The sequence below is a fragment of the Athalia rosae genome, chromosome 6 (genome assembly GCF_917208135.1).
Source record: "Athalia rosae chromosome 6, iyAthRosa1.1, whole genome shotgun sequence".
NCBI lineage: Eukaryota > Metazoa > Arthropoda > Insecta > Hymenoptera > Athaliidae > Athalia > Athalia rosae.
This window is the reverse complement of record NC_064031.1, coordinates 3,048,764-3,066,331: the sequence shown is the minus strand read 5'-3', so window position 1 is coordinate 3,066,331 and position 17,568 is coordinate 3,048,764. Positions and strand designations below refer to the sequence as shown.

General features: G+C 45.6%; 1 protein-coding gene across 3 annotated transcripts in view; it reads left to right on the top strand.

Moving 5' to 3' along the window:
• LOC105688696 (hemicentin-1) overlaps positions 1 to 17,568 on the top strand; it is a 148,328-nt gene that overhangs the window by 105,828 nt on the left and 24,932 nt on the right. For all 3 annotated transcript variants that reach the window (XM_048656583.1, XM_048656584.1, XM_048656582.1), the window contains exon 6: positions 4,858 to 5,199. In XM_048656583.1, the coding sequence (XP_048512540.1) occupies positions 4,858 to 5,199 (342 nt within the window). The remainder of the gene's footprint in view (positions 1 to 4,857; positions 5,200 to 17,568) is intronic.

Below are 17,568 nucleotides of genomic sequence, written 5' to 3'. Positions count from 1 at the left end.
AAACTAAATAAAATAGAGCGGCGAAGAGAAGAGAAGAGAAAAAAAAAAAACAAGAAAAAAAAAAACAAAATTTAACGGACAGACACTGATCCCCGCGGGGTTTATAATTAGTGTGTAGGCATTACCGGTGTGGCCGGGGCATCCCCCTTAGCACCCGCCCTTTCCACCGAAAATCAGGGGAGAAAAATAAGGGAAGTAAAGGAAACACTCTCGCCACACTTTATTGGAGATGTTTTCACCCTTCGGTCGACTGTAACCGGAAAATACGAGACAAAGAGGGTCGTGACTTGTTTTTTTTTTTTTTTTCTTCGTTCACTTTGCCCGGGTTAATTTTTTAATAAAGATTCGCGAGGATTTGAAAAATACGAGATGAAAAATGAACTCCGACTATTTCCGAGAGCTTGTGGAATTCTTTGCGCGCACCAATATCCGTATCGAAAACGTATGGAAAATGGCTTTGTGCATCCGTCGATTAATTTCTCAATCGAATGTCCCGCGGTCTCCGGGAATTCTGAGAAATAAAACTGCAATCGTTGATTTTGAACGGCCGAGGACAGACGAGAGTAAAATTCACGATAAATTGTCCGGTATATTTTATAATTTGGTTGGCAACGCGGAGTTAGTAGTGGGGCCCCCCGTGTGTAAAAATAAAATTCGACGATTCGAAAAATAAACAGAAATATAATCCGGGGACGAAGTATTGATTAGATTTTGCTAATCAACTGTGCTTTTCAATTATTTTTTTATTTTTTTTTTGTTTGTTTGTTCGCTCTTGGTGTACAGAACGTTCTCGTTTTTATTTTTTGACTTGATTTTTATTTATTTTTTTCTGTTTTTTGGCTTTCTCGTTTCACCTCTTCCCCTCCCCTTGTTCAATTAATCAAGTGGCCAACAGCCAGCTTTTTTTTTTTTTTTTTTTTCCCCCATACGGTAGACCAGATTTTTTCGTTCTATTAAAGTAAAATTGTACGCGTCTGGGTGGGAATTCGTTCCGAGCTCTACGGTATTTCATATGTATTACGTGTATATATATCATATATGTATATGAACAAGAAGAGTAGAGATTGAGGGAAGCAAGCCGAACGAAGGCATGAAACGATGAGTTATTGATTTCCGATTTCAGCGCGTTCGTTGCCTCTGGTCAGTCATCGGCGAAGCCACTGTGCTCCGCACTTCGGCAGTTGTGTCTTTCTTCGAATTTCTCATGCGACGATTCGACTTTTCGTTCGCGCTTCGTTTCACGGTCGATTTACGTGTTTTCGAACCCGAATACAACCGACGCAACATCCCACGCGTCGGATTCCGACGAAATTTTCGAAAGGTTGAATAAAGATGAAATCGCGTCGAGTCGATAACGAATCGGAGAAACCTTCTTCTTCTATTCCCTTTTATTTTATCACATTATTTTTCATCGGTAGGTCTGTTCAACAGCGAGAAAGATAAACGAGGAACGATTTTCGCGAACGTCGGAGGGTTTTTTCGGGTTACGTGCATAATGTAGAGGGAAAAGAAGAGAAGAAACAAAAAAAGAAAAAAGTCAAATAAACGAAACGTGGTGGTGCTTTTTTTTCCCCACCCTCCCCCCCCCTCCCAATTCTCGTGTTACAGTCAGTTTTCGGCCAAGACCAATCTCTGCTGGGACCGGGACAGCGGCAATTTTTCCTTCCCGATTCCCGGGAGAATATATTTGCATTTTAAAGGATCCACGTTACACCTGGTATTCCCTGCCGTCTTTACTTACCTTATACCCACCAGTCCAATCGGAACGCGCTTCCCGCGCTTCGCAAATTTATAACTACCGTACATCGGCGAGGGTTACGCACCCCCTTCTTGCAAAAGAAAGAAAAATCGAAATCAAAAAAAAAAAACGAGACAGTCAAAAATAAAAAATGAATGCCAAAAATGAGTACGAGTGAATAAATAACGAAGGAACTCAACATGAATCAGAGCGAGGGAAAATCTGATGTACATACAGTGTGTAAGAATATTGATAGATGGCGGATGTGAAAAATGAATACAGTGTAAGAGAGAAATATCTGGGAGGGGAAGGTTTACTTTTGTTTCAATCACCGTTCGAGGTGCCGCCGTTATATCTCCCTTCCCGGCAATCTTTAGTTTTTTTCGATTTATATATATTTTTTATTCATTTTTTATTTTTTCCTCGGTTCCCTTTGTTTTTCGAAAGCCCTCGCGAATGATAAAGTGTGGCAAGTATTAAACACGCCAGCTACCTATTCCCAACGGAAACACTCGCGAAGATGAATTGTTGGTTCGTTCATCTCTACCCTCCCCCCCCCCTCCCCCCTCTCTGTCCCTCCCTCCGTCTTTCCTTCCCTCTCTATCTCCTCTCCTCCCGTTCTCTCCGTCCCACTCTCTCCATCGTATAAATAACGTTTTCCACGTGGGCTAACCGAGTTTCCTTTTCGTTTCAACATCCTCGAGTCGACGAACGCGCGCGCCCACGCAGGTGCTGCAGGTGACCGACGCGTGGAAAATGAAACGAATGAAAGAAAAGAAAAAAAAAAATATTACACACACGAGTTTACTGCGCGTATTTTTTATACGCGTTTTAAAAAAATTTCTCAACACGCCCGAATCCGAGGAGGCCTCCGAGTTTCTTCGTGGGTTTATTTCTATTTTTCATCCCCCCACCCCCCCGTAACGATTCGGTCCTTTCCATTGGGAATATCGATAAATCTCGTCGTTTTCCGGATGACGGAGTATCGATGCGATGAAAAAAATTTTTGACCACAGATCCCTCCTATATTACCGAGGCATTTTTCGAGCTAACAATAATTTTTCACCGACATTTTCCCTCGCGCTACGCGCTACGCGGTAGAACAATAAGACGACGAGGTAACAGACGTGCGCGGTGTATATCTTCTACCTCGAGGATAAAATAGCCGGATGCGGAAAGTAAAAAGTGAAACGTAGGTAATCTTTCCGCACCAGATACCGCGGCGACGTAGGTAGTTCCCTTCGTGTTCGCCCTTGTTCGTCTTCGTCGCAGTAGCTCGCTAGCGGCGAAGGCAAAACTGGCGAACGATAAAAGCGTACAATGAGCATCCGTGCGTGATGTCGTACGGACGCGCACATATGTACGTACGGTACGTCTGACATGTATTATACATGGTTGGGTACATATGTGGTCGAACTTTGTCTTGCACGGGAGCGTAGGGTATAATAATATGAGTTCGCTAAATCTTGCCTATTTATTGGCTACCGAAAGCAATCCGGATGATTATTGGGAGAGACGTCGCCGATGTCGAAGTAGAAAACGAAGGATAAAAAAAAAGAGAAGAAAGGGAAAAAAAAAAAAAACACGAGATCGTTTCGAATACAGCTACTGTCCTACCCCCTCGCCGCCGCCACCGCCCGTCCCGATTGGATTGCTTCGGGCGTATAACGGGGATATACGGTTGTAACTACTCACATACACGTGACCATTTGGCGGGGGTGGAGGGCGAAGGTGGCTACAGGCCTCGCGGACGCTCCTCACCCGTTTTACCAACGGCGAGATAAGGGGTGGAAAGAAATCTTCGCGTGTCACATAAATTTGCTCCTCATCTTTGCGAGGGTGAAAGAAAATTTTCATTACACTCGATAGCTTTTAAAGGTATAGAAAAAAACCCCCGAGGTTGACGTCCCGCTAAGTTTTTTTGTTCTGCAGCGATATTTTCGAATAGCGAAGTGAACCGGTTATTTTGTCTCCTCCCTCTCCGTTATATCGTTGGAGAGTTTTCGTCGCGCGACGCCCGGCATCGATCGACCGTATAATTGACCGATTTCGGATTTAAGGGAACGTTTTGTCGTCGGCGATCCGTTGCACGGCTGATACGCGAAATCGATAATATCTTTCGATCTTTCGTTTCCATATCGTAGTCCCTTTTCTCCCTATCTTGAATAGGTCGGGGAGGCGGGGGGATGGGGATACGGGGATACGGGGATACGGGGATGGCGCTACGCGATATCCCGGTTACACCTGCACTGAGCTGTGGTGATATTGAAAACTTTTACCGACTAGCCTCCGGGGCGCGCGCCGGCTGGCAGAAACGGGAGTCAGATGGTTGATTATACCCGTGTAGTAGCTCGCACATAGGTGTACATATATGTACGACTCACCTATATATATATATATATATATATATATATATATACACGTGTTACATACATAGGGTGTGCGGGTGCACGTTCGCGACCGATCAACACCTGCTGCGCGTGCTGCAGAAACCGGCTTCGTATACGTATAGAGAGAGGAGAGGGTCGTAACTTTCCGAGATTCTATCGCGCTCGGGGGTGGTATACGGCGGGTGGTCGTGGGTGTGGATGAAAATCGGGAGTTTTCGAATATCCCCCCCCCTTGAACCGCGTTACCGAATCGAACTGTGGATCGGGATTCCGTTCGCTGTCGTAATTCACACCGCGGAATCCGCTTCCACCGCGTTTTCCGCCTTCCGGGAGCGACCGACCCGGGCAGGGCGTATTTTACGAGACCCGGCACCGGCACCGGGCGGGCAGCACGTTACCGGGGGGACGACTTCCTCCCCGTCGCTACTTTATGCCGCTGCCCCGCCTGTTGCTTCGTTAAGTAGGTATAGTAATCGCGTTCCCCGAGGGCGAGCGAGGCCGCTTTCGCAGTGAAGAATTAAACCGAGAAACTCAGGTGAAATAGGTGCGAAAGCTTTTAAATTTATTCTCCAACGTTGTACACACGCTGTTCTTTGCGGGCTCTAATTGTTTTTTTTTTTTTGCTTTTTCTTTTCTTCATTTTTCATTACCAAGACTACGCGCATATTTTCCTGTGTTGAGGAAATTTGGAATGTACATGTATGAATTTTTTTTTTCTTCTCTTCTCAGAGGCACCGAGAGCGACGTATCTTCTGATCGACGGTCGTCGATTGGATCCAGGTAACCAATTCGTTCCGGTGAAGGAAGGCTCGGAGTTGACGCTCGAGTGCGGAGTGGAGGGCGGTAATCCACCGCCCGTTTTATCATGGGGAATGACCCTCTCCCAAGCGACACTTGACGGACCCGAACAACCGCCGAACAACCTCACCATCCTACCATCGGTCGTTGGAAGTAGGAGCGGAGCACATCTCAACGTCCTTAGAGGTCATCACAACGCAACAATAGTCTGCGTAGCCAGACACGTCACGTTACCCGCACCTATGAACGCCAGCATACTTTTGGACGTACAATGTGAGTGGTTTTTTTCTCTCTCTCTCCTTTTACGTTACCTTTTCTCTTGTTCTTTTTTTTTTTATACCAGCATTATTTCTCCGATGACTCTCCATGTTTGGCTATATGTTTGAATTCTTGACGATTGGTTCATGTCCTCTACTTCGACTGCGATGAATTTCGAAGTGAACCGAAAATTTTTCCCCTTGGAAAATTTTCAATTTTCGGCCGAAAATTTTTATTTTTCAAAATTGATTGTATGGCACTTCTTTCACGTATTTTGACCTCAGGAACACGAATTTTTGCGTGGGCGTTTTTGAAGTCTGAACGATCAGAAAATCGATATCTTATTTTTTCTTTTCTTCTCTCCCACAACCCTTGATCAACTCAATAACGATTTATCGATTAGAAACTGAAAGATCGATCAAATTTAAGATATTTTCCTTCGAATACTTTTCTTACGTATTTTAATCTCAGGAATCCGAATTTGAAAGAAAAATTGATCTGTCTGCGAAATTGACCGAGTTATCGCCATTTTATGGTTTTGTGATATAAATTTGAGAATATCTCTGCGTCGAAATATTCGAATTTTCTGGTCTACGAGCGAACCCGAGCTTTGCTGGAGTCAGCGCAGCCAGCAGCGCGGCGCTTTGTTGTGAGACGTCACCTTGGGAGCTGAGCAGAGGTGACGCCTCAAAACAAGACCCCGTCGCTCGTGGCTACCTGACTCCAGCGAAGCTCGGGCTTGCTGCCAGACCAAAAAATTCGAATATTTCTACCCATGCATGGATTGCAAAGAATCAAAGTGTGTCTACGACTAAAACCACTCGATATGTCTTAATTTTTCTGCTCCCAACAGCGAATAATTGATGATTACTCGATCGATTGCACGAGTAGATGATTTTGGCTTTCAGATTTGGATTCCTCAGGTCTAAATACGTTACAAAGGTGTCATAACTTTCTTTTTGGCCCAAAAATCCGAAGAATCCAAGGTATACTGATTGGGATTTGTAGCGATTTTTAGGCCAAAAGTAAAGTAGTTAAAAAATTAATTGTTTCACACTTTTCCAACGTATTTTGACCTCAGAAATCCGAATCTAAAAGAAAAATCGATCTATCTCTGAAATTGACCGAGTTATCGCCAATTTTCAGCTTTTTGGGGTAAAAAATAAAAAATTCATTTTTCAGTCTATATTAATGTGATTTGAGCTCAGGAATCCGAATCCGGAAGAGAAAATGATCTATCTTCAAAATTGATCGAGTTATCGCCATTTTTAGGCATTTTTTGGCATAAATTTGAGGATATCTCGGAGGGAAAAAATCGTGGCTCAATTTAGACGACGGATTCGTGTTTCTGAGGTCAAAATACGTAAGAAAAGTGCCATACGATCAATTTTAAAAAATAAAAATTTTTGGTCAAAATTTGAAAAAATCGTAAGGGGTACCCCTTGGAAAAATCTCAAATTTTGGCCAAAAATTTTTATTTTTTAAAATTGATCGTATGGCACTTTTCTTACGTATTTCGACCTCAGGAACACGAATCCGTTGGTCAAATTGAGCTACGAATTTTTTCCATCGAGATATCTCAATTTTTCTGCTCCAAAAATCGATAAATTGGCGATAACTCGATCAATTCGATAGATAGATCAATTAAACTTGTCAATTCGGATTCCTGAGATCAAAATACATCAGAATAGCATATAAAAAAAAATATCAATTTTTGGCCCAAAAATCGAAAAAAAATCCAAGGGGCGACGGAATTTTTACGTCACTTGAAGCTGAGAATTTGATTTTCAATCCTCATTCGATCACCACTTCTCAACATTCCAATAAATGTTGGTGCAATAACCCGCACTAAATTGATTTCATTTCCAAATTTTCCAATTGCCACGTTCAGAATTTTTTATTCGATTTCCAAATTATAATTTCCATTTGATCTAGTCAATTTTCTAGAACAGGTTTTAAATCAGTCAACTTTCGGTTCACCTTTTGCCCGCCCGAGGGGCAAAGTCTCTGCCATTTTCGTGGCAAAGTTCGCCAGCTCTGGGAAGCTTAACTCCGACGTTAACAAAAACGGAGGGAGGTGTTTCTGAGGCTAGATTATGCGCTTTACCAAGATGCTTAGTAGCTACGGGCGTAGGTTGGTAAGGTTTTCGAGTAGGACGGTATATCCCACTTCGAATCCTCACGTTCCTCATTTTCCCCGTGTTACGGTACGGGGTAGCAAGTCGCGGGGTGTGGAGAGGGGGCGACATTTTGTCTCCCTAATCCCATAGCGCCTACACCTAATGGCCGGGATCACTGACTTTTCCGTTGCGATAAATTTCGAAGACAGTTCCTTCGAAGTAACGCACCGGAGTTTCGGGATACCGTACCCGTTCTCGCTGCGATTTTGTCAACGTAATTTTTGACCCGAACTCGCTGTGATTTCACAGGTGCTTCGAAAGGCGATGAATGGGGATAAAAAAGCGGCAGGTGTGCCACGTACGCGGTTCGGTCTCAACGGCCTCGCGATAGCGCGCGTTGTAATTTCACTTTGATTAATTCGTTGAGTAGACGAACGTTATAGCGTGTGGATTCCTCGCGGGACATCATTACGGTCGAGAGGGTTCGCGCGTAAATCGGAACGATTCATCCGCGAATCGGTATAAACACGACGACGATGCCGCGCGTACGCTGGCATACGAGGAATCGCAAACGTTCGCCGCAATTACGCTATCCCGGAGTCACACCCTGCGTTGCGGTGCGTTGTTTCGCGCCTATCAACGGGATTTTCGATGACCAGACGTCGGGGGTTGGGGAGGGCAATACCGTAGCCAACTATTCAGGACGAGGATTCAGGAAGCTCTTTAGTCGCGAACGGTCCGTACGAATCCGCGCGGATGTGTTACGGAATCGCGTACCGCCGACCTAACGATCCGTCCCCACCGTAGGAAAGGGCTAGGGCGAAACAACTGCAACGTCGCATACCGTAGATTCGCGGATACTCCACCGCCTACTTCGAAACGATACAGTTCACAACGTTGCGAATCCGGATTATTCCTACGTACCGCAATCAATTTTCCAACCGCTACGGATTCGTCATACCGCCGTCTGTCGAGTTCCGGTCAGCCCTGGGGACGGACGCCGTCCATAAAGGTCAGATCGGATGGGATCCGGGTGGGGGAAGCGGGGTGGATTCTTGTCTCCGGGACCCTCTCACGTGTCATTCCGCGGGGGGTCGGGGGGTCGGGGTTCGAAAACTTGTACGAAGGGTCGCGGGGCAGCGGGGAGGGCGGAAGATAAAGAGGAAGGAACAGGGGCGGGGGGGGGGGGCGTACGTACGTGAGTCCCAACGGGGTGGAACCGCGTCTCGAACCGGTAATTGATTTACAAGCTCCGAAGAGCCGCTAGACTCGCCGAGTTTCGCGTTGCGAACTAACTCCCCCGTCGGTTCCCCGGCCCTCCCCCTCGACCCCCAGCGTCGCCGGGGCGACAGCTTGCCCTCCGTGACCTCCTCCGCACTCCTCCGCTGCACGCTGTACGTCCCATCTCCGTCTCCATCTCCGTCTCGATCTCCATCCCTCGTGTATAAGCGGCGAGTGTGTGTATCGTGCGACACACGTGCGCGGTTCTCTCGTTTTACTCACTTTGCTGAAAAACGCTGCGACGAGGAACGCCGGGGACGAAGCCCCGACGACTCGCAATCATAAAGATATTGTGTCAAAGGACCTCCTACCCGGGTAAGAATCTCCAACGTACGAAACGAAACGGTCGGTCGCACATACAGAAGTTTTAGTTACACGAGTCGGAGAACACGAGGAAGCGAAAGATGAAAAGAAGAAAAAAACGAGAGAGAGGAAAAACAGAATGAGGGAGAAAAACGAGGGGAAAACAAAAAAAAAGAAAAAAAAAAACTGTACAGAGAGGAAGAAAAATACAAGAAACTGGAAGACGAAACAGCGAGGAACTACGGGGAATAAAAAGTAGTTGCGGATAGAGTTTTCCAATGATCTGCGGGACACGGTGTACGGAACATAGGGGATGTACAAGAGTAATTCTTGGTGGAAATCTGTTCCAACGTGGAGGAAAAACGCGGAGGAACGTTTTCCCTCTTAGCTTCGTGTATTTTTCGACTTTGTCCTTTTTTTTTTTTCTGGTTTCATTCCCTATTCATTCTCGCGGAGCTTGGAACAACGCGACAGGCAAACGAAACCCGAGGTCTCGCGCGGGGGGTTCGGATCGGATTAGCGGCGGAAATCGCCATCGGGCGCGCGGTCGGAGCGCGCAAACCAATTTCATTACCGTTGCGAAACGTGCGGTGGATTGTTCCGTTACGTCGCGTTGCCCCCTCCCCCCCCCGAAGACGTACGTTTTTCGCGTCGACGGGGGATACCGAAAAGCTCGAGGCCGCGTCTGGCGCGCGCGAGTTTACTAATAATCACGTTCGACCGTTAACACCGACTACCCTATCCCGATTCACCCTCTTCACCCTCTCGACTACACAGTCGGATATAATCTTACGCCTTGTACCGAATCTTCCCGTCTCTTCGACGAACGGAGCGGAGGTGAAAAGAGGTAGAGGATCGTACGAAGGAAGAAAACATTATCGAGTACCGAGTCGCCGTTAGACGGTCTAGAAAAATGTTCGGGGGGAAACGGAGTTCCGGAGTCAACTCGACGATGTCAAAAGGGCAAAGCGTCGAGACTGGTGATAAACAATACCACCTCGCGCGGCGCGTCGTCAAGCCGGAGGGTAAGAGGAGGGGTCTCGCTCGAAGTTGTCCCACTCTTAGTTGTACCGCGTTGATTTGCCTCGGGTTGCGCTACCCAACAGCAGCGATAGCAGCTGGGCGAATGTTTGCGGGCACGTCCGATCCTTCCATTTCGACGGTGGCTTGGCGAGGAGAAACTGTCCAGGATTTCGAGTAGAGGCGTTTGTGCGACTCTCTCTATATATACGTGTGTTGGGAAAGGGTGTACAGGGTGCTGCACGAAAACAAAAGCAGCTTCTCTTTAAATCAAGATAAAGCGCCCCGAAAGTCTGGCAAAGGAAATGGGGGAACGTCGGGAGAATAAAAGGAAGAAAAGAAGAGAAAAAAAAAGGCGAGAGAAAAACGGAGCTGGGGGAGGGGGGGTGCGACGACGGTCGTACCCGGATAAAAGAGTGCGGCCGGAGGGGGGGTGGGGTAGGAGCCGGGCGCCAATCAGCCGGAAAATTAGGTTACATAAACATCTTTGTTCGCCTTCGCCGCCCCCGCCTTTTTTCCACCCTCAACATTTTCTCTCTAGGTCGAAGCCGATGCGGGGCTCCTCGCCTTCGGCGATCATTGCTTGCTCTCCTCCTTTTTGCCTCTCTTTTTTTTTTTTTTTGTTTTTTCTTCTTCTCTACCCACAAACGCCGTGCGGTCATCCCGAGATCTTTTTCCCAATCTTTATCCAAACCGACCGCGACCCCTGAACTGGGTTAAACTCAACTCCGTTCGAGAGGTACAGATTCGGACGTATACTTATCACCTCAGAATTTTCAACGTACGTACAGCTCGCGATGCGATCTGCGATGTTCGATAATTGCTGAAGAATGTAAAAATCTCCATCACCTTTTGCCGACGAACGTCATCTCTGGACGCGAGAAATAAGGTGAAAATAATTCGTCGAATCTGTTTCGCTCGCTCGCGAAGTCAGGACCACGCTCGATTGATGATCGAAAATCTGGCCGGCCGACTCGAACTCCCACATTCCAGGTTCGTGCCAAAACGGATACGATCGAGAGTCGTAGCGATGTAACTCTTTTCGCTCGCTTATAATCTCGTAAATAGCGACTTCGGATCGCTGTGGATGTACGAAAAGGAAGGTGAATTTTTTTACTCCCATTTTTTTTTTTAATTCATCTCAATTCTTCGCACAGAGCCGGGTAGCTTGCATTATTTCAGGATTTCAAAGATTCGGAATTCGGGCGTTCGTTAGGCGATATTTTTGCCGCCGTCAGCCCGACGGGTCGCATACTTTTGCATTACGGGGCGAAAGGGGTGGGTCAGCGAAGTCAGTTTCCCAGGCAACCCGGTCCGTCCTCTCCGCTCCCTCCCTCGCCCTTCCGACCCCCACTTTTCGTTAACAAGAAGCTAATAGACTACCCTCGTAATAAGCTTCGTTAATACAGCCGTGCGAAGAACAGCTTGAAACTGTACCGACTTGTTATTAAATAGTATTCGGGGTCCAACGATTCACTCAAAACCACCCTTTGGACCGGTCGAGTTGTACGGGGGGGGGGGTTTTGATAATAATCACGATGAAAACTACTCGTTGTACACAACGATAGGTGCGGGCGTAAGGGGAGTAGATGACGAAGAGCTTTGAATTGTTACCTCATCCGAAGCGGGGTCACTACCGAATATCCCGTGCAACGTGACTTTACTCTAGGTGTACGGTTACGAGATCAAACGACTCGGGATAAGGTTCCGTGTGTAAAATAATATCGATACACGATACAGAGATACGAGGAAGGGGTGGCAAAAAAAAAAGAAAGGAAGAAAAAGAGAGAAAGAAAAAAAAAATCCACGGCTCGAAATTATATGGTCCGATGAACTATGTGTATCATCTACGTCGTCGACATCCCTCCGATCTGCATACACGTGTAAGGTAACGGTAGACGGTATACGAGATTTTAGTATCGCTGCCGGAGCGTATTCGTATTTTCGTTCTGAGTATTTCATTCGATTTTTACCTTTTACGTATTTTTGTTTCAATCTATTTTTTCTGTTTTTTTTTTTTCTCTTTTTATTCCCACTAATCCTACAGCGCTCAACGTCTGGTGTATGTACGGTCGAAAATGAAATGGCAAACACCCCGGAGGCTGAAATGTTGAAAAGATCCCGATGATGAATTCAACTGTAATTAATACTCGTGGCCGTGTATGCGGAGACTGAAAAAAGAGAGAAAAAGAAAAAAGCGTAAAAAAAAAAAAAAAATAGAAAGGGAAGAAAAACTGGTCAATCACACACTCGCTGTTATAAAAGCCCCAACTACGAAGTGTACATATACTACACCTGTTACGTACATTGTATACCTATGTATATTATGCATATGAACGTATAGTACGTAAAAGCCAACGGTGGTGGATGGGATGGTAATCAAGTTAATTACGAGGGAACGCTCTTCCATTACTAATTTCAGCATCAATCGAAACCTCGATCGAAACCAGGTAGCGGCGGTGCACGCATAAAATATCAGCATAAAAATCCATCCGTCTGTTTCACATGTGTATGTAACGTACGTACATCGGTATCGGTAGATCGTAAAAATATTTCCAACCGGTACGACGATCCAACCAAAGCTTCCCATTCAAGCGTTGCCCGGCCGAAGAGGCAAATTTCATTCGTGATTTTCATCCGTAAAATTTTCCGGATTCCGAGGGACGCGTGTGCGCCCCCCCCCGCCCCTTCGTCGATGAGATAAATTTCTCCCGTGCCGTCGGAGGGAGGAGTTTTTTTTCTTTTTCGTTGCTTTTGAAATTTTGAAAACGTGTACAATCGGTGAAACAACGAAACGCGGAGTAGATATAATTATAGGTCTGGTCGTGTAGTTCAAGAGTGAAGAGTTTCACTCCCCCTGACAGAACGGTGAAAATGAACTTGTATGTATTATACAGCGACAGCCGACTACAATGACAAGGATGACAAACAACGGTTTATGTGTACACGCGGAGAAAGGGTAGTTGTCTTCCGGAGGATGGTGTTCTCTGTACACGTAGTCCGCGTGGGACATTCCAGTGGCATGTGGTAGACGAAGTATAGTTAGAGAGGTTGTTGCCAGTGGGACGGGCTTGAAGACACGTAGAAATGGGTACGGAGGCGATGCTGCTCGCGAGTCATGTAGACCAAAACAACCCCCCTTCCCAGCCCCCTCACCCCCGCTTTTCCCCAACCTCCCCGCGAACTCCGTTGTTTCGCCTTAATAAGGCGGAAAGCGATTGTTTTGGCAACCGGCGACGGCGTACACGGGGTGCCGAGGCGAACCACCACCACCACCATCACCACGACGACGACGACGACGGTGGAAGGCCTCTTTACTTCCCTCACTCCACCCTCGAGGCGCCTTCGCGCGTACACCTAACTCCGCTTCTCCGAGTGGTGCCTATAGTCGTTCGCCATCAACCTCGAGACTGTCTAAATCGTATTTAATAACCTACCCTTCCATACCGTATCACGCGATACGAGCTTCGAAACGACGTCAACGCCGTAGCTGCATAGAAGTATAATCGCGTTATCCCATTGTCGCACCTCTCGACGACCTACCGCACCTCCTACGTCTTTACGTCGAGATGAAATGAAAAATGAATAAAAATCGTTCGGTCAATATCACCGACCTTTTGATGACAACGATTATCGCTGTTCGACGTAGAAAATGTGGAGATAATAACTCCGGTCGTGAATTGGAGCGATTTGGATATCTCGTTTCGTTTGAAACGCACACGTTTTAGAATCGTTTCCATTATAGCGACGCATAATGACGTGAGTGTTTTTTAATGAAAAGCTCGTATAACGTTCCCCTAGTCAAAGCTCGGAAACAGGGTCCTCGAATTCTCTGTAGGTAACAAAGACCGTAAATGGATAAAGGATAAAAACGTCCGCGTGATACAGCTTTTCTCGAGCTGTTGGTTTTTTTTTATAATTTTTTTATAATTTCTTTTTTTCTTTCAACTCGTTCCAAAAACAAAGAAACCAAAAGAAAAAAAAACAAGCAGACGAAGACGAAGCCAGTCTACGATTAACTAATTAAACTAATTATATTAATTCATCAATTAATTAGCAGGTAGTGTACCCACCACCGCGTATCATTTGAGAAGGCGAAAGAGCGAAGCTCGCTCTCCTCGGTTTCGCTTCGTGTGTCTTCAGAAAGCAGGGCCAATATTCACCCGACGAGACATTAATTAGCTCAGAGGAAAAACTCAAGGTGAAACGGCTTTTCCAAAGTAACTCGATACATACACAATAGTTATTCGAGAAAATTGAAACCGTGCTTGATATTTCTCGTGTCCGCTATTGAGATAAATGATCATCGCGATAAAACGCGTAGAAACGATTCAATCGATTCAACGTTCGAAGCTCCGATTGTCCTTTTCGTACGTCACGTCAGTTTTCGCTGGAGCTTTTTTTTACTGCCGATTTCCGTACACCCGTTCACGTCCCTTTTGAAAATTGTATCGACAATATTTCAATTCTGATAGAAATCACCGGCAACTTTTCTCGCCGGTGGTTTTATTCTTCTCCGATTTTTCTTATTCAAAGACAATTGCCGAAGTTGAGGCGAAACGGAGCTTATTTCGTACGACACTTGAAACGGACGGACGGTGGACGGTGCAGGCGGACGACTTGGCCACTCTTTTTTGTCAGCTACGTAGGTTAAATGTGTATATACGTCAGTTATACATAAATGTATAGATATACGTGTATGCAAAAACATCCGGGGCAGGCATCATCATTTGCCACAGGATTCCGTTTATTTCTTGCGCTCCTTTCCTCGGGTCGCCCGCGGCTCGTAATACGCGTCACACAGCGAATAAAAAAACGGGGGGAAAAAAAAAAAAAACAGGGACAAGAAGAACCGGAGACGTGTGTTCTGCTTTGAGATCGTATAAAATGAATTTTTTTTTTTTTCTTTCACGCGCGGTACATTACGGAAGAGGGAAAAAAATGATGGAAAAAAACAAAACTTGTCCCTCCGGTTGGCGCGGTAGTAACGCGTCGATTTGAAATTTTCGACTTTATTTTCCGAATGTTTGGCGCGACAGCCATCGTGGATATTGGAAATGCACACCGCGACTTCATTTGTACGCGAAAAATTGTCGGGACGTTAAAAATTTCTTTTTCCCAACGTACGACCGATTTCTACGCCCCTCCGATACCGAGCGCGAGCGAACCGGAGGGTATTTAATTTTTTGAGCGAGAAGAAAAGCGAACAATTCAAAGAGAGGAGAATGTAAGGGGGGATCGAATAGATTCGATAAATATGGTGAATTACCGAGGTGTTATAGGCGACGGAAAATTATACAAAAAAAAAAAAAAACGAAAAAAAATCAACATAAAAATTTGAATCGGAGTTACGCTTTTAATCGAGATCTGGAATCGTCTCTTCGATTATCGCCGCGGTTTTATGGCTCGCCGGCACCGTCGCCCCTCTTGAATTTATATAGTAAATCAAGAATTTGATCGAAATTCATTCGCGGCTGTTGCAGCTGATTCGGTACGGCGCGACGATGGGGGTTCGGGTGATTTGACAACCGAATCGAACGTCACGACGAAGCGGCGACGGGCGTCAATTTCCGGCAATTTCAATGTTTTGATTAAAACGCAAAATCGTACATCCGAGCAAAGTGTATAAACTCCGTAGGAATTATCGTCGTCGTTCGAAACGCTTTCCAACGAATTTATTTTCAATCGAGTTTTTGTTAACTTCTTCCTCTCTTTCTTTCTTTCTTTTTTTGTTTTTCTTTTCTTCCGGTTACGTTTTTCAAACGAGCGCACGATAAAAAAATGAAACGGCGCGGTAGCTAGCCGTAATATAATCGAGTCAAAAGGGCGTGAATTAAATCGCGTGTGTGTTTCAAAAATTACACCCAATTTCGCAGGACTGAAATTTTGTTGATCTTCGCGTTTTCCATATATTTGCCTACAGGAGTTCGATATCGATTCCGTCGACGCGAAGCCCTACAGTGCGACGAATTTCCATAGTGAAAAAAAGGAAGGAAACGGAAGGCACCCGAAGTGAGAATTAAAAAGGAGCAAACGGGAGACAAGAGAGAAACGGAAGCGGAAAGTTGTCGCGTGCATGTAGCGGTTCGTAGAGCTCCTGCATCAGTTCGTTGGCATTTAAAATGGGGGAAACACAAGAGCGTGCATAATTCATGTACATATATACATCGTGTGTACGTACATACGTAGGTTGCGATATACCTGTGTATGTACACGGGTCTAAACGTATTCCAGGAGACTTTGAAACGAAGGGTATAACGTTACGTGAGTTATGGGAATGAATAAATAAATGAATAAAAATAGACAATAAATGAATATAAATTGCAGGTATATTCGTGGGGATGTGCATCTTCAATTTTTCTTCTCTCCCCCCCCCCCCCCCCATCAAGTTTCATTCTTCCATTCTCGATTATTTCACGAAATTCAACGTGCGGCGAGAGCGTGTTAAATAACGTACATCCGCCAGACGCGAGTCGAGTAGTTTCATTTTGCTACTTTTAACTACCTCTCCAGGTTCTCCGGGTTCTCCGAGGTTTCGTTCGGGCTTCGAGGCTCGAGGCTGTCCGCTCCTTAACGAACAAAGTTGCTGCTATCGTTCCGCACCCCCTCGCCCAAAACCGGGTTATTAATCTACAAATTTAAACTCCGTTCCGCGTAAGCGACACTCCTAACCGGCGTACAGGGTGTACAATTTTTTTACGATCCATTACGCAACGCGGCGGCGTCCCGTACCGAAGTGAAACCGAAAAATAAAGAAAAATAAAAATCCTGTCAGCCTGGAAAAAGAGAAAAGATAAAAAAATAAAAAAGACAAGGGAAAACTCTTTCGAGGCGACACTTTTATTTTTATTTCTAATTTTTTTCTCTTCCTTTTACCGTATCGTGCGACGTGTTTCGGAAAAAAACTTTCGACCGAACGCATACATTGATCACGGACAAATCGAATATTGAAAAGTTCGTAAGCAAGTTATCGGGAGTATTTTTCATTCTCGTTTCGTTTCTCTTCTTTTTTTTCCTCCCAGTAAACTCGCGGACCTAATATATCAACATTTGCGAGCGACTGTCACGTCATCCCAGGTTCTACGGCGGGTAAGGAGGGGGAGGGAAGCGTATCGGGTGATATCGGAAGGTGGCAAATTTTCCGTTTGCCGAAATCACGTGTAACGAGAATTGTCGGTCACAGTTGATCCGTAACCGTCTGCGAAGCCTGAAGTAGAGGATTAGTTTTATTTTCGTTCGATTTCACACGTTCCGGGTAATCGTAGCCAAAGTCCGGCGATTTATGGATCGTTAGAGGTGGGTGGGTAGGTATTTAATTTGGAACGCTCATTTCTCTCATTTCTAGAAATTCATATCGCACAGCGGTAATAAATTAGTCGGCAGTGATAAGAACCGTAATGCGCTTACCGTATCGGATCGCGCGGTATAACGTTCGAAATCTCATCCCGAATTGAATTTGCAGCGGGAAAATCTAGCGGCGGGACGCGTAACGCGTGACAGCGGGCCTTATCGGTTTCGCTGTCGGATCCCGATATACACTGCAGTATCTTTATTTATATATTTATTTTTTCGTCGTTTCCTATTTTCCGTATTCCGAATTTATGTGTATCCGCAATACACTCCGTAGGGATCTACGGATTGCGAACGATCGGCTGAGCGA